The 27,196-nt window shown below is 45.4% G+C and overlaps 1 protein-coding gene across 1 annotated transcript in view; it reads left to right on the top strand.

Annotated features, from left to right (window-relative positions):
• Window positions 1-27,196, top strand: part of LOC138666740 (polycystin-1-like) — a 279,344-nt gene that overhangs the window by 116,759 nt on the left and 135,389 nt on the right. Inside the window, exons 9-10 of the mRNA XM_069754924.1 lie at window positions 15,581-15,761; window positions 19,504-19,694. Of these exons, the coding sequence (XP_069611025.1) occupies window positions 15,581-15,761; window positions 19,504-19,694 (372 nt within the window). The remainder of the gene's footprint in view (window positions 1-15,580; window positions 15,762-19,503; window positions 19,695-27,196) is intronic.

Raw genomic sequence — 27,196 nt, 5'->3', positions numbered from 1 at the left:
ATACACACAACAGGGATTTCAATAACTAAAATGCAAATTTTACTGAAACCTTTGCCACAAACTGTAGATCAATCTGATCAGCTTCTCTTGCTCTAAATCATCCTGCCTGCAGATCAGATACAATATTCAACATGACAGTTGTATATGGTATCTAAAAAAAAAGTCCTCCCTGTGTAAAGTTTTGAGGAACCATCAAAGGGAACCTGTCGGCACTTTTTTTTTTTTTTTACAAATGATAGTAGTGGTACGGCTGTGTACAAGATTGTCACCCAGAAAAATGATACTTTTTGTAGAGATCTAATGCTCAGTCATGAAAAAAATGAGTGCAGAAGTCACATGTAAATCACTCTGCAAGTGCACTGGGGGTGTGTCAGTGCACTTGTACTGCTACTGTCAAATGCATTGACATGCTCCAAGTGCAACGCCAGCCTGATTTACATGTGACTTCTAAAATAGATTTCTCTTCTCATGACTTGCACATCGGAGCTCTATAAAAAAGGTATTGTTTTTATTGGGGGACAATCATCTCACAGCTGTACTAATACTTCCGTATATAAAACTGCACTGACTCCCTTTAGAGCCTTGTGCTGTCCTCTAATGTCAGCTATCTTTCTTCATTCACTGAATATTACAGAATATAATGTACACTATATGGTGTATACCAATTCAGAGTTTATTTTTGAGATATCAAATGGCAGGAGGGGTCAATATGACCTCCGGGCCAATTAACATCCCCAGTATTAGTGAGCATAGGAGTCCAGCCTTTGTGCCATTAGCTCTAGATTGTGACACACTTATTGTAATTTATAAGGGTTATGTGGAACTTTTGATCCAATAAATCATTAACCAGAAGTATGACGCTTCTTATACTTTAGAGCACACATTTTTCCTACTAAGTATTACAACCATGAGATCAATATTCCAGGATTTCACTCTCTTTTTTACTAAACAATGAGACATACATTAATTAGTTGGAGCTTCAGCGCCATCTAGAGGCTTGACACTTGTTTTACACATTATTCGCAATTGTAAAGTTTTTTCAGAAAAATACAAGGAAACCGAGAAACTGCAGCTCCAATATGGAAATGATCTGAAAATATTGCCCGGACATAGGGACATTACTTTAAGTGACTTTTTTTTTTTTTTAGGTCAAAGTATTTAAATAGTCATATGTTTGTCCTGTGTATTTTAAAAGTAGCTAACTATGATCCTTTTACGTATCTGGAGGTATTTTAATTTTTTTAACTTGTGCGATTGCAGTGGGCTTGTGGTGTATAGTTTTGTGTTTATAGCACATATCTGCCATTGCTCCTGAAAAAAGAGTGACGTCATGAGTACGGTTGCATATTTCCCGGCTGTCACAAATGCACCAACATGGCTCTTACTAAGGTTTTCTAACCTAAACACATTGCTTTTAGGGAAGAATATTTCTATAACAGGGTACCATTCTGAGGCATCATATAATGTTACACAGAGTGCTTATGGCATCAGTATAAAGTCAATTAGCTTATAAAAATCTGTCCCTAAATTGCCTCCCAAAATCAGGAACACAAAAATATTCCTTTTTCACAAATCTCTAAGATCTGTAATAAGTTCTTCTTCTTCCCATTTTATTGTACACTAGCTGAAGAGCCCGGCGTTGCCTGGGCATAGTAAATATCTGTGGTTAGTTATAGCACCTCACGTCTCTTATTTTCCCATCATGCCTCTCATTTTCTCCCTAACACCTCTCATTTTCTCCCTTATACCTTTCATTTTCCCCCTCACTCCTCTTATTTTCCCCCTCACTCCTGTCATTCCCCCATAACACTTGTCATTTCGACCCCACATCTGTCATTTTCCGATCACTCCACTATTTTCCCTCACTCCTCTCATTTTGCACTCACACCTTTTCATTTTCACCTCACACCCCTCATTTTCACCTCAGTATATACATGTTTGTCATCTCCCTTATATAAAGTATACACCTGTATGTCTTCTCTTGTATATAGTATATACCTGTATGTCATCTCCCCTGTAAATAGTATATACCTGCTGTATGTCATCTCCTCCTGTATATTGTATATACCCATGTGTCATCTCCTCCTGTATATAGTATATACCTGTATGTCATCTCTTCTGTATATACTATATACAGTGGGGCAAAAAAGTATTTAGTCAGTCAGCAATAGTGCAAGTTCCACCACTTAAAAAGATGAGAGGCGTCTGTAATTTACATCATAGGTAGACCTCAACTATGGGAGACAAACTGAGAAAAAAAAATCCAGAAAATCACATTGTCTGTTTTTTTAACATTTTATTTGCATTTTATGGTGGAAAATAAGTATTTGGTCAGAAACAAACAATCAAGATTTCTGGCTCTCACAGACCTGTAACTTCTTCTTTAAGAGTCTCCTCTTTCCTCCACTCATTACCTGTAGTAATGGCACCTGTTTAAACTTGTTATCAGTATAAAAAGACACCTGTGCACACCCTCAAACAGTCTGACTCCAAACTCCACTATGGTGAAGACCAAAGAGCTGTCAAAGGACACCAGAAACAAAATTGTAGCCCTGCACCAGGCTGGGAAGACTGAATCTGCAATAGCCAACCAGCTTGGAGTGAAGAAATCAACAGTGGGAGCAATAATTAGAAAATGGAAGACATACAAGACCACTGATAATCTCCCTCGATCTGGGGCTCCACGCAAAATCCCACCCCGTGGGGTCAGAACGATCACAAGAACGGTGAGCAAAAATCCCAGAACCACGCGGGGGGACCTAGTGAATGAACTGCAGAAAGCTGGGACCAATGTAACAAGGCCTACCATAAGTAACACACTACGCCTCCATAGACTCAGATCCTGCAGTGCCAGACGTGTCCCACTGCTTAAGCCAGTACATGTCCGGGCCCGTCTGAAGTTTGCTAGAGAGCATTTGGGTGATCCAGAGGAGTTTTGGGAGAATGTCCTATGGTCTGATGAAACCAAACTGGAACTGTTTGGTAGAAACACAACTTGTCGTGTTTGGAGGAAAAAGAATACTGAGTTGCATCCATCAAACACCATACCTACTGTAAAGCATGGTGGTGGAAACATCATGCTTTGGGGCTGTTTCTCTGCAAAGGGGCCAGGACGACTGATCCGGGTACATGAAAGAATGAATGGGGCCATGTATCGTGAGAGTTTGAGTGCAAACCTCCTTCCATCAGCAAGGGCATTGAAGATGAAACGTGGCTGGGTCTTTCAACATGACAATGATCCAAAGCACACCGCCAGGGCAATGAAGGAGTGGCTTCGTAAGAAGCATTTCAAGGTCCTGGAGTGGCCTAGCCAGTCTCCAGATCTCAACCCTATAGAAAACCTTTGGAGGGAGTTGAAAGTCCGTGTTGTCAAGCGAAAAGCCAAAAACATCACTGCTCTAGAGGAGATCTGCATGGAGGAATGGGCCAGCATACCAACAACAGTGTGTGGCAACCTTGTGAAGACTTACAGAAAACGTTTGACCTCTGTCATTGCCAACAAAGGATATATTACAAAGTATTGAGATGAAATTTTGTTTCTGACCAAATACTTATTTTCCACCATAATATGCAAATAAAATGTTAAAAAAACAGACAATGTGATTTTCTGGATTTTTTTTTCTCAGTTTGTCTCCCATAGTTGAGGTCTACCTATGATGTAAATTACAGACGCCTCTCATCTTTTTAAGTGGTGGAACTTGCACTATTGCTGACTGACTAAATACTTTTTTGCCCCACTGTACCTGTATGTCATCTCCTCCTATATATAGTATATACCTGTATGTTATCTCCTGTATATAGTATATACCTGTATGTCATCTCCCCTGTATATAGTATATACAGTATCTGCTGTATGTCTTCTCCTCCTCTATATACCTATGTGTCATATCCTCTTTTATATAGTATATACTTGTATGTTATCTCCTCCTGTATATAGTATATACGTGTGTCATCTCCTCCTGTATATAGTATGTACCTGTAAGTCATCTCCTCCTGTATATAGTATATACCTGTGTATCATCTGCTCCTGTACATAGTATATACCTGTGTCATCTCCTCCTGTATATAGTATATACCTGTATGTCATCTCCTCCTGCATATAGTATATACCTGTGTGTCATCTCCACTGTTTATAGTATATACCTGTGTGTCATCGCCCCTGTATATACCATGTACCTGTATGTCATCTCCCCTGTATATAGTATATACCAGATTGTCATCTCCTCCTGTATATAGTACATACCTGTGTGTCATGTCCTCCTGTATATAGTATATACCTGTAAGTCATCTCCTCCTGTATATAGTATATACCTGTATGTCATCTTCTTCTGTATATAGTATATACCTGTGTGTCATCTCCTCCTGTATATAGTATATACCTGTGTGTCATCTCCTCCTGTATATAGTATATACCTGTGTGTCATCTCCTCCTGTATATAGTATATACCTGTGTGTCATCTCTCCTGTATATAGTATATACCTGTGTGTCATCTCCTCCTGTATGTAGTATATATCTGTGTGTCATCTCCTCCTGTATTAGACCTCGTTCACACGTTATTTGGTCAGTATTTTTACCTCATTATTTGTAAGCTAAATTGGCAGCCTGATAAATCCCCAGCCAACAGGAAGCCCTCCCCCCTGGCAGTATATATTAGCTCAATTAGCTTACACATACGCATAATAAACAGGTCACGTGACCGACAGCTGCCGTATTTCCTATATGGTACATTTGTTGCTCTTGTAGTTTGCTTATTAATCAGATTTTTATTTTTGAAGGATAATACCAGACTTGTGTGTGTTTTAGGGCGAGTTTCATGTGTCAAGTTGTGTGTGTTGAGTTGCATGTGGCGACATGCATGTAGCGACTTTTGTGAGATGAGTTTTGTGTGGCGACATGCGTGTAGCAACTTTTTGTGTGTCGAGTTGCATGCGACAGGTTAGTGTAGCAAGTATATACATGTTTGTCATCTCCTTTATATATAGTAAACACCTGTATGTCTTCTCTTGTATATAGTATATACCTGTATGTCATCTCCCCTGTAAATAGTATATACCTGCTGTATGTCATCTCTTCCTGTATATTGTATATACCAATGTGTCATCTCCTCCTGTATATATTATATACCTGTATGTCATCTCTTCTGTATATACTATATACCTGTATGTCATCTCCTCCTATATATAGTATATACCTGTATGTCATCTCCTGTATATAGTATATACCTGTATGTCATCTCCCCTGTATATAGTATATACCTGCTGTATGTCTTCTCCTCCTCTATATACCTATGTATCATCTCCTCTTTTATATAGTACAGTATATACCTGTATGTCATCTCCTTCTGTATATAGTATATACGTGTGTCATCTCCTCCTGTATATAGTATGTACCTGTAAGTCATCTCCTCCTGTATATAGTATATACCTGTGTATCATCTGCTCCTGTATATAGTATATACCTGTGTGTCATCTCCTCCAGTATATAGTATATACCTGTATGTCATCTCCTCCTGTATATAGTATATACCTGTGTGTCATCTCCACTGTATATAGTATACACCTGTGTGTCATCGCACCCTGTATATAGTATGTACCTGTATGTCATCTCCCCTGTATATAGTATATACCAGGTTGTCATCTCCTCCTGTATATAGTATATACCTGTGTGTCATGTCCTCCTGTATATAGTATATACCTGTATGTCATCTCCTCCTGTATATAGTATATAGCTGTGTGTCATCTCCTCCTGTATATAGTATATACCCGTATGTCATCTCCTCCTGTATATACGTGTGTCATCTCCTCCTGTATATAGTATATACCTGTAAGTCTTCTCCTCCTGTATATAGTATATACCTGTGTGTCATCTCCTCCTGTATATAGTATATATCTGTGTGTCATCTCCGCCTGTATTAGACCGCGTTCACACGTTATTTGGTCAGTATTTTTACCTCTGTATTTGTAAGCTAAATTGGCAGCCTGATAAATCCCCCGCCAACAGGAAGCCCTCCCCCCTGGCAGTATATATTAGCTCACGCATACACATAATAGACAGGTCATGTGACTGACAGCTGCCATATTTCCTATATGGTACATTTGTTGCTCTTGTAGTTTGTCTGCTTATTAATCAGATTTTTATTTTTGAAGGATAATACCAGACTTGTATGTGTTTTAGGGCGAGTTTCATGTGTCAAGTTGTGTGTGTTGAGTTGCATGTGGCGACATGCATGTAGCGACTTTTGTGAGATGAGTTTTGTGTGGCGACATGCGTGTAGCAACGTTTTGTGTGTCGAGTTGCATGTGACAGGTTAGTGTAGCAAGTTGTGTGCAGCAAGTTTTGCACATGGCGAGTTTTGCGCGTGGTGAGTTTTATGTGTGGTGCGTTTTGAGTATGTGCAAGTTTTGTGTGAGGCAACTTTTGCATGTGGCAATTTTTCCGCGTGTGCAAGTTTTGCATGTGGCGAGTTTTCCATGAGGTGAGTTTTGCACGTGTGGTGAGTTTTGCGTGAGCCTAGTTTTGCATGTGGCGAGTTTCGCGCGTGGCAAGTTTTGAGCGGCGACTTTTGTGTTTCGACTTTCATGTGGCGAGGTTGGTGTATGTGTGGTGAAATGTGTGCTGAGGGTGGTATATGTGTTCAAGCACGTGGTAGTGTGTGGCGCCTTTTGTGTGTGTGTGTTCATATCCCCGTGTGTGGTGAGTATCCCATGTTGGGGCCCCACCTTAGCAACTGTACGGTACATACTCTTTGGCACCATCGCTCTCACTCTTTAAGTCCCCCTGGTTCACATCTGGCAGCTGTCAATTTGCCTCCAACACTTTTCCTTTCACTTTTTCCCCATTATGTAGATAGGGGCAAAATTGTTTGGTGAATTGGAAAGCGCGGGGTTAAAATTTCACCGCACAACATAGCCTATGATGCTCTCAGGGTCCAGACGTGTGACTGTGCAAAATTTTGTGGCTGTAGCTGCAACGCCTCCAACACTTTTCCTTTCACTTTTTCCCCATTATGTAGATAGGGGCAAATTGTTTGGTGAATTGGAACGTGCGGGGATAAAATTTCGCCTCACAACATAGCCTATGACGCTCCAGACGTGTGACTGTGCAAAATTTTGTGGCTGTAGCTGCGACGGTGCAGATGCCAATCCCGGACATACACACATACATACTGTTAGGACTGGCGGAACGCACCAAGAAAGGTGATATAGATGCGTTCGCAGTCCGGGTCCACCGTGCAGGTGAAAACCTGCTGCTAGTAAATACAGACTATATGGCGGTACACTAACGTATATACACGTGGGTTCAACCTCACCCAGCGTGAAGGGAGCAATCCTGTTGCGTCACAGGATCGCGGTACCGCACCTAAAGCGCGAGCGAGTAGTCAGCGTACTTAACCCCAACTGGGATTGAAGTCCGATTAGACCCTCGCTGGCACTACACCACAACTGGGTGTGTAAGGAAACTAAGTATAAATATATAAATGCACAGGAGTGCGAGCAATGCCGCACTGACGGACTCCACCAACCACACTGGCTTGGGTATGGAAAGCGCAAGGCAAGCGCACGGCGCCGTACAGGCGGACACAGCAAGAGGACGCTCTAATGTGTGTATCGTGCAGATGATTAGTCGGGCGCTAGATAGCTACCAACATCCGCGAGCAGACAACAACTCTAGGGAGGGATATTTAGGAGCTTTCCTCCATCGACATACATTCATCTACACACACATATAACTTTATGAGACAATACTAGCGCATGGCCGTGCGGTCATGCGCAGTTTATATAGTTGCAGCACAGGAAGTGGCTACAGCACTTTTGCCCTTCCAAGACCTGCCAAGAGGACCAATGGAATGTGCTGCAGAGCCTGAGCACATGACCCTCGATCTCCAACAGGAGATCTTACCCTGGGCGTGCTCAGTACGTGCAGACAAGGACTTAGTCCCAGAGAAGTCCGCTTGCTGCTGACCAGCACTGACTTTAATGGCAGAGACTGGAGAAGCAGCAGCAACTCTTCGCACAGAGTCAGACTGAGCGAGACGCTGAGATCGATGTCCCTGCTGAGCAGACTCCACTGCGGCTGGAGGAGAATGGGAGACCGCAGCGGAGACGGATCGAGATTCCCCCTGTGCAGCAGAGGAAACTCGACTCCTAACATTACCCCCCTCCTAGGGCCCCCCCCTCCTTGGGCCTCGCTACATTCGAAGGCAGCAATGAGCTGCGGAGCCCGAATGTGCTCAACAGGCTCCCAGGACCTGTCCTCGGGGCCATAACCCTTCCAGTCTACCAAATAAAATTTTTTACCACGCACCACCTTGCACCCCAAAATAGCGTTCATCTCATAATCGTCCGTAGACGAACCCGATGTCCCAGCAGATGACTCGGAAAACCGGGACATATACACGGGTTTCAAGAGGGACACATGAAAGGTGTCGGTGATACCCAGGCGTGGCGGAAGGGCCAAATGATAGACCACAGGATTAACCTGCTCGAGGACCTTGAATGGGCCCAAGTAGCGAGGAGCAAATTTAGTGGACTCAACTCGCAGCCTGATGTTACGGGCAGAGAGCCACACCAAGTCGCCAGGAGCAAAGGTCGGAGCGGGGCGCCGATGAGCATCGGCGGAGGACCTCATTCTCTCCTTTGAGGCCCGAATGGCATCCTGAGTGCGGTCCCAAATATCCCGTGCCTCCACAGGCCAGTCTGCCACCCTGGAGTCGGCGGAAGACATGGGCATAGTCACAGGTACCCGTGGATGCTGACCATAGTTGAGGAGGAATGGGGTTTGTCCAGTGGAGTCGGCTATGGCGTTGTTCAGTGCAAACTCTGCCCATGATAGCAAGGATGCCCAGTCATCCTGCCTGGCTGAAACAAAATGTCGCAGGTATGTGACCAAGGTCTGGTTGGCCCTCTCTACCAACCCATTCGTCTCGGGATGATAAGCGGAAGAGAGATTCAACTCAATACTGAGAAGACGACAGAGCTCTCTCCAGAACCGAGACGCAAACTGGGGACCCCGGTCACTGACAATTTTGTCTGGCATACCATGCAGGCGGAAGATATGTCTAATGAACAATGCTGCCAAGGCCCGTGCAGAAGGTAACCGCGGCAGCGGCACCAAATGCACCATTTTTGAGAAATGATCGGTGATGACCCAAATGATGGTACAGCCGCGAGACTTGGGCAAACCCACAACAAAGTCCATCCCGACCATCTCCCAGGGCCTATCTGCCACTGGCAAGGGATAGAGCAAACCAGCTGGCCTTTGACGCAGAGATTTATTTTTGGCGCAGGAGACACACGCCAGAACATAATCCCTGACATCCCGGACCATATGCGGCCACCAGTACGTCCTCGCCAGTAGCTCAGATGTCCTCTTTGTCCCAAAGTGTCCACCCACCCTGGACGAATGAGCCCAAGAGAGAACCTCCGGTCGCAAATTAATGGGCACAAAAGTCTTGCCCGGAGGCACAGACTCTAGCGAAACCGGCGCCACGGTTCTCAGGCTCTCGGAAGGGACAATAAGCCGAGGCTCCTCTTCCTCCTCCTCAGTTGACATAAGGGAGCGAGAGAGAGCGTCAGCACGGATATTCTTCTCCCCGGCGAGATAATGAAGGGAAAAGTGGAACCGGGAGAAGAACAGGGACCATCTGGCCTGGCGAGAATTTAGCCGCTGGGCTGTCTGCAAATAGACCAAATTTTTGTGGTCCGTGTAAACTTGGAAGGGAAACCGCGCACCTTCCAGAAGGTGTCTCCACTCTGAAAAGGCCAACTTCATTGCTAGCAACTCCCTGTCCCCGATGGAGTAGTTCCTCTCCGCTGGCGTGAAGGTCTTGGAGAAGAAGAAGCATGGATGCTTCCGACCTTGAGCATCCTTTTGGTAGAGGACTGCTCCAGCACCAACAGACGAGGCATCCACCTCCATTAGGAATGGCTTATCCACATCGGGACGATGTAAGATGGGAGCGCTAGCAAAGTGGGACTTAATAGAAGTGAAGGCCTTGGAGACCTCTTCCGACCACAATTTGGGATTCGCTCCCTTCTTGGTGAGGGCTACCAAGGGAGCTACCAGAGTTGAGAAGTGGGGAATGAACTGGCGGTAATAGTTTATGAACCCCATAAAGCGCTGCACCGCTTTAAGAGAATGGGGCTCTTGTCAGTCCATCACAGCCTGTAGTTTGGCAGGATCCATAGCCAATCCCTGGGCGGAGATGATATAGCCCAGGAAAGGTAAGGACTCCTGCTCAAACACACACTTCTCCAACTTTGCATAAAGAGAGTTTGCCCATAGGAGGTCGAAGACTCTGCCAACATCTCTCCGGTGGGAGTCAATATCTGGAGAAAAGATGAGAATATCATCCAGATAGACTACAACCGAGGTGGAAAGCATATCCCGGAAGATGTCGTTGACAAAGTCTTGGAAAACGGCAGGTGCATTACAGAGCCCGAAGGGCATCACCAGATACTCATAGTGCCCATCTCTGGTGTTAAATGCCGTTTTCCACTCGTCCCCCTCACGGATGCGAATCAGGTTATAAGCACCCCGCAGATCTAGTTTAGTAAACACTCTAGCTCCCCGAAGCCTATCGAAAAGCTCAGATATCAACGGCAAAGGGTACTTGTTCTTAACTGTGATAGCATTAAGACCCCTGTAGTCTATGCATGGACGTAGTTCTCTATTCTTCTTCTGCACGAAAAAGAACCCTGCCCCAGCAGGTGACACTGACTTCCTGATGAACCCTCTTGCCAGATTCTCTTGTATGTACTGAGACATTGCCTCCATTTCCGGGAGAGATAATGGATAGACTCGACCCCGGGGAGGCTCAGCACCAGGCAAGAGATCAATAGGACAGTCATAGGGGCGATGGGGCGGAAGAGTCTCCGCTGCCTTTTTGGAGAACACGTCTGCATAAGACCAATATTGCTTGGGGAGAGAGGAGAGATCTGCGGGTACCTCTGTAGTAGTAACCTGAACGCACTCTCGATGACACCTGTTCCCACAAGATTCACCCCATCCCAGAATTCTGCCTGAGGACCACTCAATGTGAGGAGAGTGGTACCGTAACCAAGGTATCCTCAAGAGAACCTCATCAATTCCCTCAGGAATGACGAGTAGAGATATAATCTCCTGATGAGAGGGTGACATGGACAGAGTAAAAGGGATAGTTTGATGTGTAATCTGTGTGGGCAGTGTCGACCCATTCACCACTCGTACCGTTACTGGTTGAGATAGCATCACCAGAGGAATTGCGTGACGTTGGGCGAAGGCTGAAGACATAAAATTGCCCTCCGCCCCAGAATCCACGCAGAGTTCCACCGAGTGAGAGAATGAGCCCAATGTTATTGTCCCCTTAAAGGACAATTTGGAGGCAAACGTCGCCGTGTCTAGTTCACCTCCACCAACTACCACTAGACGCTGATGTTTCCTCGACCGCTGGAGACATCTGGAGGCAAGATGTCCAGACTGTTGGCAAAGATGACAAATCTGGAGTGCACGAGCGGTCCGGGACTTAGATCCTGCTCGAGACTCTACCACAGGCTCATGGGGCTCAGGAGCCTGGTCTGGAGATTCCAAAGGTTTGGCGAAGGTGGGAGCCAGCCGAAACCTCTGCCTACACTGGGCTCGCTCTAACCTCCGCTCGTGAAAACGGAGATCAATACGAGTGGATAGAGTAATGAATTCCTCCAGTGTGGCGGGAATCTCCCTAGTGGCCAGGGCGTCCTTAACGTGGTCAGCCAGCCCCCTCCAAAATATTGGAATGAGGGCTTTGTCCGACCACTCCAGCTCAGATGCTAAGGTGCGGAAGTGGACGGCAAAATGACTGACCAAGGACGAGCCCTGAGTCAATGCCAACAATTGGAGCGCCGTATCATGGGTGACACGAGGTCCCAAAAAGACCTGTTTCAGAGTGCTCAGAAACAACGGAGCACTCTGCACCACATGATCGCTACGCTCCCATAGCGGCGTAGCCCACTGCAACGCTCTGTCCGACAGAAGAGACACTATAAATCCCACCTTAGCCCGCTCTGTAGGGAAACGAGAGGCCAGAAGCTCGAGATGGATAGAGCACTGACTCACGAAACCCCTACAAGACTTACTGTCACCAGAGAATTTCTCTGGAAGCGGGAGGCGAGTTAGAGTCGGGACAGGAGCGGCAGTGGACAAGGTGGCTGCAGCAACACTAGCAGCCTGAACAGCGACAGCAGTGACATCCACAGCTGAAGTTGAACGCTCAAGAGCCGCCAACCTTCCCTCCAGCTGCTGGATGTACTGCTGTGAACGCTGATCGTCCATCATTTACTAGCCAGACCCTGGCGCTAGTATTCTGTTAGGACTGGCGGAACGCACCAAGAAAGGTGATATAGATGCGTTCGCAGTCCGGGGTCCACCGTGCAGGTGAAAACCTGCTGCTAGTAAATACAGACTATATGGCGGTACACTAAAGTATATACACGTGGGTTCAACCTCACCCAGCGTGAAGGGAGCAATCCTGTTGCGTCACAGGATCGCGGTACCGCACCTAAAGCGCGAGCGAGTAGTCAGCGTACTTAACCCCAACTGGGATTGAAGTCCGATTAGACCCTCGCTGGCACTACACCACAACTGGGTGTGTAAGGAAACTAAGTATAAATATATAAATGCACAGGAGTGCGAGCAATGCCGCACCGACGGACGCCACCAACCACACTGGCTTGGGTATGGAAAGCGCAAGGCAAGCGCACGGCGCCGTACAGGCGGACACAGCAAGAGGACGCTCTAATGTGTGTATCGTGCAGATGATTAGTCGGGCGCTAGATAGCTACCAACATCCGCGAGCAGACAACAACTCTAGGGAGGGATATTTAGGAGCTTTCATCAATCGACATACATTCATCTACACACACACATATAACTTTATGAGACAATACTAGCGCATGGCCGTGCGGTCATGCGCAGTTTATATAGTTGCAGCACAGGAAGTGGCTACAGCACTTTTGCCCTTCCAAGACCTGCCAAGAGGACCAATGGAATGTGCCGCAGAGCCTGAGCACATGACCCTCGATCTCCAACGGGAGATCTTACCCTGGGCATGCTCAGTACGTGCAGACAAGGACTTAGTCCCAGAGAAGTCCGCTCGCTGCTGACCAGCACTGACTTTAATGGCAGAGACTGGAGAAGCAGCAGCAACTCTTCGCACAGAGTCAGACTGAGCGAGACGCTGGGATCGACGTCCCTGCTGAGCAGACTCCACTGTGGCTGGAGGAGAATGGGAGACCGCAGCGGAGACGGATCGAGATTCCCCCTGTGCAGCAGAGGAAACTCGACTCCTAACACATACATACAGTACATACACACATTCAGCTTTATATATTAGATTTCAGTTTTACCTCCTCTGCTGATCTGTGTACACATAGAAAAAGAACTGTCAGTCAACTGGAGCTGGGAGAAGCTGGCAGCAGACCTACCTCAGATTAGTTAAAGGGAACCTGTCACCTGAATTTGGCGGGACTGGTTTTGGGTCATATGGGCGGAGTTTTCGGGTGTTTGATTCACCCTTTCCTTACCCGCTTAGTGCATGCTGGCTGCAATATTGGATTGAAGTTCATTCTCTGTCCTCCATAGTACACGCCTGCACAAGGCAAGATTGCTTTGTGCAGGCATGTACTACGGAGGACAGAGAATGAACTTCAATCCAATATTGCAGCCAGCATGCAGCCAGCAGGTAAGGAAAGGGTGAATCAAACACCCGCAAACTCCGCCCATATGACCCAAAACCAGTCCCGCCAAATTCAGGTGACAGAGTCCCTTTAACCGAAAGACCTAGGCCCTGATTCATCAAGACTGGCAATGTTCACAATGAAGGGGCGTGTTGGAGTGAGACGCTCCTCATTCATTCAGAGCAACATACCTTAAGGCCTTATGTCTCTTACCCGCACAGCAATACATGGAGCTGCATGCTCCGCTCCGGAGTGTCGGTGCCAGAGCTTGGTTTTAACCTGCGAGACTTGGCCGTATCTCGCTGTGTGTGACTCTGGCCTAAAAGGGAATCTGTCACCCCCGGGATGTACATAACCTATTACTATGGGCATACAGGTAATAGAAATGTTACACTAGTCCTACCTGTATGCCTCATATTAGCGGTCTTGTTGTTGAGAACTCTTATATTCTGTCTTTATGCTAATGATTTCCTCCAGGCTCTGGGGTGTGCGGTGCCAGGAAGAATTCCCTGCCTCCTGTCCTCATTACAATACTACCCCCCTCCCTTCAGCGTCAGTTATGGCCCCAGAATCCTGCACCTGCGCCCTGCACTCCTTCAGAAATACATACCTCATCCTCCCTTCTATGGGCACTGTATTCAGAGATCTTCTGCGCAGGATCCGACAACTTCTGCTCCAGTGACTTCTGTGTGCGCACCCATAATGTGCTCTCCCCACTTCCTCCCTGTATAGTCATCGCCATGTAGACATGGTTCCTAGCGATGACTGTGCAGGGAGGAAGTGTGGAGAGCATATTATTGGCACGCACGCCGAAGGTCACAGTGACTCGCCGGCAGGCTTGGACTGGCCCATAAGGAAACAGGGGAATTCCCCAGTGGGCCCTGTGCAGATCTGGGCTACCAAACCCACTGTATGTGCAGTACTTGTCATAATTCTCTTTATTCATTCTGTATAGAAAAAAAGCATCATTTCATTCATTAACCCAACTACCCAGTTTATTATTATATGGAAATATAGGTACATTTGTGAACCAGGGTTGTGTAATATTTGTATGTAGGTCAAAAGTGGGTCCCCAAAGTCAATGTTACTGGTTGGCCCTTGGCACCCCAGTCCGACACTGCTCTCCGGCACCTGCGCCGAGGATCCCTGAATGCAGGACCCATAAAAGGGAGGATGAGGTATGTATTTCTGAAGGAGTGCAGGGCGCAGGATTCCAGGGCCATAACTAAAGTGCATGGGAGTGGGGTAGTATTGTAATGAGGAGAGAAGGCAGGGATTTCTTCCAGGCACCGCACACTCCAAAGCTGGAAGAAATCATTAACATAAAGAATATAACATTTCTCAGCAGCAAGACCGCTAATATGAGGCATACAGGTAGGACTAGTGTAACATTTCTATTACCTGTATGCCCATATTAATAGGTCATATACTTCCCGGGGGTGGCAGATTCCTCTTAATGAATCAGGAGCGTCGATGAGTGGCTTGCGCCTCCGTGTGCCTTGACAATAATCTTACTGCAATCAGGAACTGGTGTAAGATTTCTGGCGTAACTAAGAGCTCATCATGAATAAGACAAGTTGTGGCACCACTACCCATTCTGCCCCTGTGCCACCTCAGCTTCTCCCATTCTGGCAGAGTTGGACCAAACCGACATGAAAATAGCAAAATTCGCAACCCTTTCCTATTTAGCTGTCGGAATCGCCTTTCTTCCACGTGTACTGAATACCCCCTGATCCTTAGTATGGGCATTGGAAGGAATAAGTCATGCGCCAGTCCATTATACTGACGACATATATATTTATACATGTAAATGAGATCCTCTCTGGCATTAAAAAACAGAAGTGTGAAGAAGGCCATACAAGTATCCATTTTCCATACTCTTTTTCAGATGAATCATCATGCCCCCGTGGAGGAAGAGTTTTCCAAGGTGACTTGCACTGTTATTGGTTGAACCATATGAAAGAGTCCCTGTTTTCTGCCCGCAGCCGTTGCTCTTCAGTTCCTGGAGGTGACCTTGCGTACATAACTACACTGGATCAACTAACATTTATACAAGAATCTTTTTCTGGGTAAGAGACATAAGGGATAGACATGAATGAATACATTCTTCGGGAATTGACTTTGAGTCAAATTTAATTAAATTTACAGATCTAGATTCATGTGGATAAAAAATGTCTGAAGTCACTTCACACATTGCTGAAGATTGAATCAGCTAATTAGCAGGCCTCCCCTTAATACCCTACATTTTACATCCCATCGTCTAGCCCAGTCAATCCAGAGATTATTTCACAGCCTCTATCAGAGATGAGGACAGTGAACATATCACAGCTTGAGGCTATGTGCACACGTTGCGGATTAGCCTTAGGAATTTCTGGTGCGGATTCTGCCTCTCCTGGCAGAAAACGCAGCTGCGGATTTGTGGCGTTTTTTGTGCGGATCCGCAGCGTTTTTTTGTGCGTTTTTGCTGCGTTTTTTGTGTGGATTTGCTGCATTTTTTACCCCTGCGGTTTTCTATAATGGAATGGGTACAAAAACACTGCAGATTCTCAAAAAAGAAGTGACATGCTACTTCTTTTAAACCGCAGCATTTCCGCAGCGGATTTTCCGAAACGTGTGCACAGTTTTTTTTTTCTCATTGATTTACATTGTACTGTAAATCAATTGCGGATCTGCAAGGTTTCTGCACCCCAAAAAACGCTGCAGATCTGCAGAGAATCCGCAACGTGTGCACATAGCCTAAGTCCACGGTCACACATTCAGTGTTTGGATGAGTTTTTTGCTTCAGTATTTCTAAGCCAAAACCAGGAGTGGAACAGTGAAAGGAAAAGTATAATAGAAACCTGTCACAACTTCTGTATTTATCACCTACTCCTGGTGTTGGCTTACAAATACTTGAAGGAAACGAATCACTGCACACGTCAGGACAAGTCAATTTTGCTGAAGTGAAAGTTTTTATTCAAGGTGCAAGAAGGTTCGAGGACGTAACAAGGCAACAGTTCAAATTCTAACGTTTCGGCCACACAGTGGCCTTGATCACAGAGTAGTGCTGAAAAAACGGAAAAAAAAGGTATAAACATACAATATATACAGTGGTAGACAACAAAAAAAATATATATACATCATATATACAACTTAATGACTCAGTGTGGAGCAACAAACCACATCTTGAGCCATAGGGGAAATGGAACACATGTCAGTAGAACTAATGCAATGGGCAGGAAAAGGTAGTCACCAACCTGCAGACTACGTTACGTATTAGGCCATAAATACAAAGAAAAGGGTCCTATAGGAGTTAGTACAGACATGGATAAAAGAAAGAGGTACGGATCAAATAAAACAGCAGGAGGACAGGATGAGAACACATACCCTCGGTGGTAGTCCAAATCGTATCGTATGGTCAATATAGTATTCAATAACGAGTACGGCCCCGTGATCCCCTAATAAGGCAATAGGAAAGCAAGAGAGGGTATTGGTATATGTATGGGATATATACGGGTGTACAAGCTAACTTGTAAAAAATGAAAGCTGGAATAGTATATGTGACTGGTCCCTCAAAAGCAATATACGGGGATAGATACATATGGAAAAGGTATTTACCCAGATGGATGTCAGCGGGTACCTAATAGTGAAACTATGTGTAGTTGAAGTACAATAGTCCAATGTGGGCTTCAGCTGAAACAAAGAACACGTACATGTATCTATATACATACATACACGACCAATTGTGATGGGTTATATAGTAGCAGCAAACTAATGATATGTGCTCTAAATTAGAAAAATAACTACCAAAGGTCCTAATGCAATACAAGTTCCATGGAACTACACGGAAGAACTGTGGAAGGCAGGAGCATGCAGCATAAATATGCCCGTGTGGGTAAACCCGGCAAGCTCTGTAGAGAGAAGCACATTATAGAATGTATGGTGGTACCCCGCATGGGGGGTTAAATTAAACTACGTGGTTTAGCCACAATAGTACTTGTAAACCCGGAGAAACAACGCCTACCTCCGGTCCTTTATAAAGCAAAGGTTGTTTGGCAAGGGCAGAAGAAGTTGTATCCAGATATTAGCCCTTAAGTTAAATATTAGTGTGGCGTGGGTTCACCTGTATAGCATCTGAAAAGAGATGCATATTTAGTAGAAAGCGATATAACCGCATGAAGAGCACTTATCTGGGGTCTGGGTCTCACATCCATCGGTGGTGCAGGGGTCACGTCGTCCACAAAGGTGGTCCAGGGTGAACAAATACTGATGTAAAATACTGACCAAATACTGAACATGTGAACATGGCCTAAGGATAGGAGTTCAGAGTGCACAGCTGATTATTGCAGATAGGGATATAAAGGCCTAAATATATCCTAAATATGATTGTTGTGTACTACTGCAGTGCTAAAAAACATAGAAAATTAGAGTGGTAGTCTCAGTCTGTTAATAATAATGCATAGATTCAAGCGATACGGAGGTGCAGGAGCTGCAGAGTCAGTTTGAATGTGAATTGACTGATCCGTGATATACTGCAATACAATCTTAGGGCTCATTTCCACTTGCGAGAGAAAAAACGGTCCGTAATCTGGACCGAAAAAAAGGGATAAAAAGTATGCGATTGTCATGCGAGTTCAATGCGATTTTTTAATCGCTCCATCCGTTTTACATCCATATGACATCCGTATGCAATCCGTTTTTTTTCTCTGCAATTATTTTTATACAGTCATTTACAGAACCATTTACAGTGTTCTATGCCACAGAATGGTAAGGTATCCATAAAAAACGGATGGAATACAGATGGTCTGTATTCCATGCGTTTTTTCTCTCGCACCCATTGACTTGCATTGGCGAGACTCGCAGCAAATCGCAGCATGCTGCGATTTTTTTCTCAGTCCGATTTCGGCTGAGAAAAAAATTGCAAATGAAAAAACACCTATTGAATAACATTGGTCCGAGTGCAACCCGATTTTTTATCGGATTGCACCCGTCCGTTTTTCTCGCAAGTGGAAATGAGCCCTTAGGCTGGTGTTGGTCAGAGCTGCGGAGGGCTGTGTGGTTCCTACGTTAAGCCCACCCACTGCCGCACCTCTTCCATTCAGCTCTGCCTACGTCAGCATGCGTCCTGCGTATCTTTAACATTGGGTACGCAGGCCATGCGAATCTATGCAGATGCCTCCACATGCGTCGTTTTGACGCTGCGCCGGCCGCAACAAAATACAACATCCAAGATCCAAGCATTTTACCTCACTTTCCCTTATTCAATGAATATTATAGCAAATAATTTAAACTATTTTGTGTAAATATAGACATACTACATACTACTGCAAAATTATGCTGCTAAACCAGTGTCTATGTCAAAGTCATACAGCAATAGGGCTCATTAAGATGTTGACTTTGCTTGTATGCAAATAACTGACCAATTTCCATAAGTGTTTTGGATCAGATTTTCATCAGTTTTTGGACAGTGAGTACGTTTTTGCCATGAGTTTCCTTAGTTTTTCTAGTATCCAAAAATAATTGATGGAGGTTTCTCCATAAATTAATCAGTGCATAACAGACAGCACACAGATAGTGCCCAGACAGCATCCAAGCGCTCTTTTTTTTAAATTGACCCATAGACTTGCATTGACGAGTTTGATAATTGACTCGGATCAAAATCGGACATGGCTCCACGTTTTAGTATGGACCACTAGGTCTGTAAAAATCCAATGACTTGTGAACTGCTCCATAAACTATGATAAGTATCAGTTCTATTTGTGAAAAACACTGAAAGAACATATATGTGAAAATTTGACGTCTGAATGAAGACTTGCGATATTTCTCTTCTAGATACTTTCCAGTGTGGATAAATGTGTCACAGTCTCTAAGAAAACAGGACCAGATTTCCTTGGATGTGCCTACGTCAGATGACCAGAATGTACAGGAGGAGTGTAATCTTTTGCCATTAATACCTATGAAAAACTATCAGAGGAGTTCATGCACAGAGAAGGCCCCATCTTTGTGCCAAAGCAGAGGCGGCGGTAAGTATCAAATTATTATACTCCAATTGCAGCTACTTGAAAGGGAATCGTTGATCATGTAATTCTCGTACTGCACATGTCATAAGTTATGAATTTAAGTAATCTAGGGTAAAGATTCAGTTTGGTGCTCTTGCTCTTTATTTAAATACCTTGACCAAGTTACTTGTTGGCACCCTGCATCTATGGCCCACAGTCCACTAGCCTTACTCAAATATTCAATGGCACACGGATGTGCTGCTGTTTTGCAATGATCATTGTATAACTTTTTTTTGGATGCAATTCTGAGGAGCTAAAGAAAACTGTGCTGTATATGTATTCCATGGAAATCAAAGCGAAAAGAAAATCCAAATAGCAAAAACTCCAAATGCTGATCTGTTAATACTGCAGAAATTAGTGAAAGAGAAAAATGTGTCCCATTGTAGAGATTTTGCTTCTGTTGCTTCTGCATGGGTATTATTATACAGTTAATACACAGGAGGCACTTTTTTTGTGGCTAGCACAATTTTATATCCAATTCTATATAGATCACATAGGGGTATGGGCAATTATGTATGGATGTCATTACCCTATTGGCCAATGGTGTAACTCAAAAAACGCGCGCCTCAATGTAAGATCTACAACAACTATCACCAGTCTTTAAGGGTTCTTTGAGAAATGTGCTAAAATAAGTAAATAATACATATTTAAATATTAAAGATTTTTCTAAACACCTTCAATTAGCAAAAAGCTATGCTTTATGTACTACACTCTGTCAGGATTTAAAGATGTCAGCTGCCGTCAGCAACAACCTGTCCTAAGTTTCAGAATGGGTGGAGCCAGACTGAACAGAGGAGTGCACATTCATGCTACCTGATAGGAGGCTGCTGTGATGCCACCTCTGCCTCATTGTGAAGGTGGTGAGGATGGTGTTCCACTCCTCTGACAACTTCCGACGTTTAAATGTATTTTTCTGTGTTGTGTTTTATTGTCATCCTCTTGTGGTTGCAGTTCCTGTTCAGTTGGATATCACAGGATTAACTGTAGGTCCGGCCCATAGTGTGGAGGAGGATTAGGAATTTCTGGGTTAGTTGCACAGGAAGTAGTTAGTTAAAGGGAATCTGTCATCACATTTGACGTATATGGATTGCCCCCACGTTAGGGCAATGGGGTACTCGGTACCGGGCCCCTTCTGTAGTCGGTGGGGGTGTCACGGTGGCTGGACCTGGCATATGGCCCTTTGAGCGGCGTCCAATCAAAGGACAACAGTTTATGGTATAGTGTTCGTGACGCCACCTGTGGTATTCGGTCAGGGTGACCGACGCTGCTTAAGGGTCCACTGGGGTGATGTTATGGCAGCTAGAGGGTATACCTTCCCACAGGTGAAGTATGTCCCCAGGGCTTCGCAGAGTGTAGATTGTGGATGGTGGATGGTGCAAGGCGCAGGGAATAATGAGGACACAAGGTTGCAGTCTCTTTACCTTTACTGAAGGCTACAGCATCCACAGTCCAGGGTAGGGACCACAGGGTAGGCAGAGTCCGGCCCGGTCTGAAGGCAAATCCAGAGTCCCCTTATCCAGGTGGAATTCAATAGCCTTCCCCTAGCGCACAGTAATACAGTAGGTCCCTACTTGCATAAGCTCCCATAAGGTCCTCACTGTTGTTACTCCTCTCACTTTTTCCCGTAGTCAGGTAGAACAAAACATGTATGACCGGTGGCCTGAGGCTTTTTATAGGGACCCTAGAGACGCCCCGGCCTCCACAAGTTGCCACCGAGCCGCCTGTGTATGATGGGTTGGACAGCCAACGTGGAATCAACTGCCCTGCCAGTCTCTGAAGTAACAGCATAGAGCTCTTTACTCCCCCGGTGTTCTGGCTACCGGTTCGGCGCTTCAGAAAGAGGCAGCCTGCTTCTAGCTGGTCTCCCTTTGATGTTTCACTCCTGTTGCTATGACTTCATTGCTCACTCACTACAGCACAATTCTCTTTGTGTCCATTCTTAAGATGCTGCCGCATGGGTTGCAGGCGCAGCTCCGTGTACCCTTGTCCTCCTCAGACCGCAGTCTGGATCTGACTGGAGATCACTCCAGCCAGTTTGAACTGGAAACCTTTCCTCGTTGGTCCCCAGTCAGGAACTCCCTCTTACTTTCCCTCCAACTACCAGTATTACCCTAATTTGAGGAGTGGCCTAATAGATAGAACCTTTTGCTCCCCCCTGGTGGCTGGAGTGTGAAGTGTGTGTGTGGCTGTGATACCTGAACAGAAGATCTCCTTCATTGCCTTCAGACGAAACATCACTCCCCCTGGTGGAAGAATAACATTACTGCAACGAACCAGGACTCTGGGGCGCTGCATATATAAACTATTAATATAATATGGCCATACAGGTTATAAAATGCTGAAAAAGTCCTACCTGTATGTCTCAGATCAGATGCCTTACTGTTGATAAATCATCTCTTATCACTGCCTCCAGAGCTTATTTTACATAAAGAGGGAGTTACCAGTGTGAGACAAGTGACTAACAGATAACAGAAAAACTGAAATTTGTCTTCATGCAAACGCATTTTTTTGCAGCTCTTGAGCTCTGCTGTATTGCAACAATACTGCATCCCTTTCCGCCTGTGAGCTGGAAGCTGAAGTTGAGAGGATGTGTCAGGTCTAATCACACACAGCTCTGCAGTCAGGTCTGGAGAGCAGAGAGCGGCCATTACACATCAAACTGGTAACTCTCCCTTCATATAAAATATGCTCTGGAGACAGAGTTATCTTCCAGGCAGAGTCCTCCCCATAGCCTGTAAGAGGTCATTTACATGAAGTAATAAAATGTTTCTCAAGAGAAAGGCATCTGATATGAGGCATACAGGTAGAACTGTTTTCAGCAGTCTAACCTCTGTGCCCATATTAATAGTTTAGATAGGTCAAATGTGCCAACAGATTCCTTTTAAGTGCTTGCAAGGGAAGAAGAAAGGACACCCTCTGCTCAAGGTGATCTTCACGTGTGTGTGTGTGTGTGTGTGTGTGTGTGTGTGTGTGTGTGTGTGTGTGTGTGTGTGTGTGGAAGAAGACAGCAGAGACAACAGTGGAGGAAAGAAAGGGAACATAGAAGATGAACTCAATTGGTGGCAGCGGAATACTCTCAGCAGGAGAGCTGGGGCAGGGGACAAACGGTCAGCAATTTTAAGAGTCCTTAAAGGGTTCTGGGAATGGAAAAATGTCAGCCAGGTGTTGTAGGCTTGAAAAGTGGGCTGAAAGATAGTGATCACTGAAAGGCTCAGCTATATGCGAGGGTCAAACGAGCGTATAACACGGCCCAGTGGTATCTGATGTTTTATCTGATAGATTGGGCCCAATGTTATACTATGGGGCAGTGCAGATCAGCGATTTTTATTGCTTGCTGCGATTGGCACTGAGACTTGGCTCACACGCACCTATACAAGTCTATGGATGCGTGTGAAACATCGGACTGCACTTCAATGTCATCCCAGTGCAGTCAGATCAAAGTCGAGAAGACAATGGAGGAGATGGAGAAATTACTTTCGCTGTCTCCTCTGCACCTGTTTCTCTCATGCGAGAGGATCATAGCACAGAGCAATGACACTTGGCTTACGCAGCAGAGCAGGAGCCGAGGGTTATTAGCATATCACATCGGATGTTATATGCTCGTGTGATTCCAGCCAGGGCCGGATTTAGACAAACTGGGCAAAAGTTTAAAGTGGGGCCCCAAATGCTAACATATCGCACCATCACACAGAAACATTTCCAGCGCTAAGTTCAGGCCGCTAAACGAGCGCTATAGACAATATTGAAGTCTTTCAAAGCTTGTTTCCTGGTCTCTTTAGTGTAGGTGCACACGTTCAGTAATTGGGAGCGCTTTGCACGCAGCACATGTCCGCTGCTGGCTATTGAACGCAGGTGAATTTGCATGTGATCACTGAACCGTGTGGATTCACTGCATCCAATACATGCTGCGGTTTGTAAAGACCCGCTGCACGTCCGTCTCCGCGGGTGAGCCGCGGGCGTCTATGCACGCAGAGTGGGCATGGGATTTCTTGACATCCCATCCACTATGTTGTAACATCTGGCCGCTGCACAAGTAGGCAACGTCCAACCTGCATCGCTTACTGACTGTGTGCATCTACCCTTACTTTGGCTCAGGAAGAATGATTGATACAGATAGTCCTCGATGCAGCATTATGCAGGTCCCATATAGTACATATAGTAAAATGCACTCCCCATGGTCCTTGGTAGAGTATAATGCAGCCCCCTCAGAGTATAATGCAGCCCCACACACAGTATAATGCAGGCCCCATCTCCAAACACATACAGTATAGTGCAGCACCCACACACAGTATAATGCAGCTCTCCTCACACACCCTAGAATGTAGCCCCCAATACACACAGTGTAATGCAGCCCCACACACACACAGTATAATGCAGTCCCCCCACACACACAGTATAATGCAGCCCCCACACACAGAGTATAAAGCAGCTCCCTCAGAGTATAATGCAGCCCCCCAGAGTATAATGCAGTCCCCCAGAGTATAAATTAGCCCCCTCAGAGTATAATGCAGCCCTACATACAGTATAATGCAGCCCCCACAAACACACGCACAGTATAGTGCAGTCCCCCCACACACTATATAGTGCAGTACCCCCACAGTATAATGCACACACACTCTATAATGCAAACAGACATACAGAAAAACACACTATAATGTAGACAGACAGACACACTATAATGCAAACACACACACACTATAATGCAGACACACACACTATAATGCAGACAGACAGACAGACACACACAATACTTACCTCTCCTCCTTGTTCCCCAGCTGCTCTGACTTCTGCAGAGCATCTCAGCATCTCATCAGCTCCACTGCTGAAACACACTGAGTCACAGGCAGAGGAGGAGTAATGGGAGAGGGAGAGTCACATGATGCTCTCTCCTCCATCACTGCTTTCAACTGTCTTGGCATCTATGATGCCGATAAGTTGAATGTGCGATGCGGGGAGGGGGCAGCGCCGGGCCCCTCTTACTCAGGGGCCCCATAGTGGCCACTGGCTAGGGGCCCCTGGAGGAGCGGGAGCCCTAGGCGCCTACCTGGTCTGCCTGCCCCTGCCGGCCCTGATTCCAGCTATAGTGTCATTGTAGCTTGGAAGATTGGAAGTCCCTAACTCTGTTCTGCAAATTCCACCAATTATGACGCTAAAGATGTATGCTGGAGACATGTCACCAGGTACGGACTGGGGCTGAAATTCAGCCCTGGCATTTCAAATCACACAGACCCATGTTATCCCTGTCCCAAAGCACCAGATAGGATATATTACTAATATTACCCTGGATGGAGGAAAGGAAGATTTTCTACAAGACCAATATTTCTAATGATACCCTTGACATGCTGGGGTAAGTGACTGAGTCAGTGACTTTGTGCAGCTCTTAACAGTATGGGTATCTTGAGAATACAGATTCTGTTAACAACATAGCAGACAAGGCAGCCCATGACCAGGCAGGCCCTTCTGGCATTTGACAGAATTGCCAGATAGCCAGTCCGGTCCTGCATGTCATTGTTTTGTAACCTTTGTAACCCAAAGAATGATGTCTGCATCTTCTGCAGCTTTTTGTATGCAAATGCAACTGTTAGTAAAGATGAGTTTGTTTTTATTAACTTGTCTGGCTTCCTCATCATGGAGTTACAGGGGTCCGGCTAAGCACGGATCGTGGCAGAGCTGAACCAGAAGGTCCCATTACATAATGCTTCACGCAGCCCATCCTAAAATCTAAGACGAGTTGTGATTGATGGTAGCTGCCATCTTTGAATCCTGACAGAGTGCAATAGATAAAGCATAGCTTTTGCTAAATTAATGTATTTAGAAAAATGTTTAATATTTAAATGTGTTTTATGTGTATTATTTATTTTAGCATATTTGTAGGAGAACCCCTGGTCTTCTCTTCTGGGCCAAAGGGACCTTATGGGCCGCCTAGACTAGGTGCGCCTGCACTCTCTATAGTTACAATCCTGGTACTCGTTCTTTTACTTAGACTAAACTACTGTTCTAAACCTTGATTATCTACATGGTGACATCACTGTGCAGACTGTAAATATGGTCCAAGTGACAGGAGTCTGCAATTAATGTTCAACTAACGGCTATTCGCCCATGCTCCCCCAAACACATGCACAATTGGATTGGCTGAGCATACATATGTTTGACATGGACAAGCAGTGCCTTATTACCAAGGATTAGCAAGGAAACGGAGCTCCAATGCGAACATTACAGCAAGTAGCAGTGAAATTATGTATTAGCGTTTAGATATATTCAAGAATTCATGAGAAGTAGAGGAGAGGCATTTATGCAATTGTGTATGGCAACTGTGTGATTGGCCAGAAAGGGGAGTGGGAGTGTAGGAGAGGTAAGTGGCTGCGAGTTCTCACCGACTCTAGTTTATAATAGAACACTTATTAGGGTATGTTCACACGTTTTTGCTGTGTTATGCTAATTTTCAGCTGCTTTTTACGGTACCAGCAAAACCTATGAGATTTCAGAAATCTAATGAACACACACTGTTTTTCTTGTTATCAGGATTTTGTGCTTTGCGTTTTTTTGACATAGAGCATGTCACTTCTTTCAGCGTTTTTCACCCATTGCCATGAATTAATGGTGAAAAAACCCTATAAATACGCAGGTTGACTTTTTTTGCAGCATATTTGCTGCAGAAGAGTCAAGGACAGCAAAATGTGACCATACAGTCAGCTCCGCTACACCTAGATGGCAGGCTGCATGGTTGCATGATGCGTGCATACAGCCTGTTATCCAGCAGAGACACTGAGCAGTGGACCGAACCCCATTTACTCGAATGGGGGCTCAACAATACAGTGTTTGCCACGCTGTCATGTGCATGATAACATGGCAAACACTGCTTCTGATCGGCAGTGAAACCATCCCCGCCGGTCAGAGAGCCACGGTTCCCATGCTGTCAAAAGACAGCGTGAGCACTCACCTGTGATCGGAGGTATAAAGTTTACCTCCGGCCACTGGTGTCAGCAGATGGGACACCACTCCTACCATCCAACACCTGCTGCCGCTAATAATAGTGAGAGCAGGAGCGGCTATTGAATACTCTCATGCAGAAGCGAGTCCACCGCAATTCACCGGGTGAATTTCAACTGTGGTGAACTCACCTCTGCACAATTCTACTTTCTCACGGTGCTAGCGGGGATCTCACCGAGGTGACCATAATTTAGTCTGGCTGGGAACGCAGCCTTAGTGATGTCACCACTAGTCACTGAGGCAGCACTTGCAGCATCTTATTCACCAGTGGTTCTCAGCCTGGATGGTCGCATTTTGGCATTGTCCAGGTTGAAAACTGTTTATCCCCAGACATGGATTATGGCGTGGAACAGAAGGACCAACAGGTGAGGGATATGTATGTTTTTTATTTTAACTCTCTTGCGGAAGACAGTGGTGTCAGTGGAATGGGCGAAGTTGTAAGTATGGTATAATTAAGATTTATTAAAGGAGTCTGC

Source organism: Ranitomeya imitator, chromosome 2 (assembly GCF_032444005.1).
Source record: "Ranitomeya imitator isolate aRanImi1 chromosome 2, aRanImi1.pri, whole genome shotgun sequence".
Classification (NCBI taxonomy): Eukaryota; Metazoa; Chordata; class Amphibia; order Anura; family Dendrobatidae; genus Ranitomeya; species Ranitomeya imitator.
This window is presented reverse-complemented; position numbering and strand designations above follow the sequence as displayed.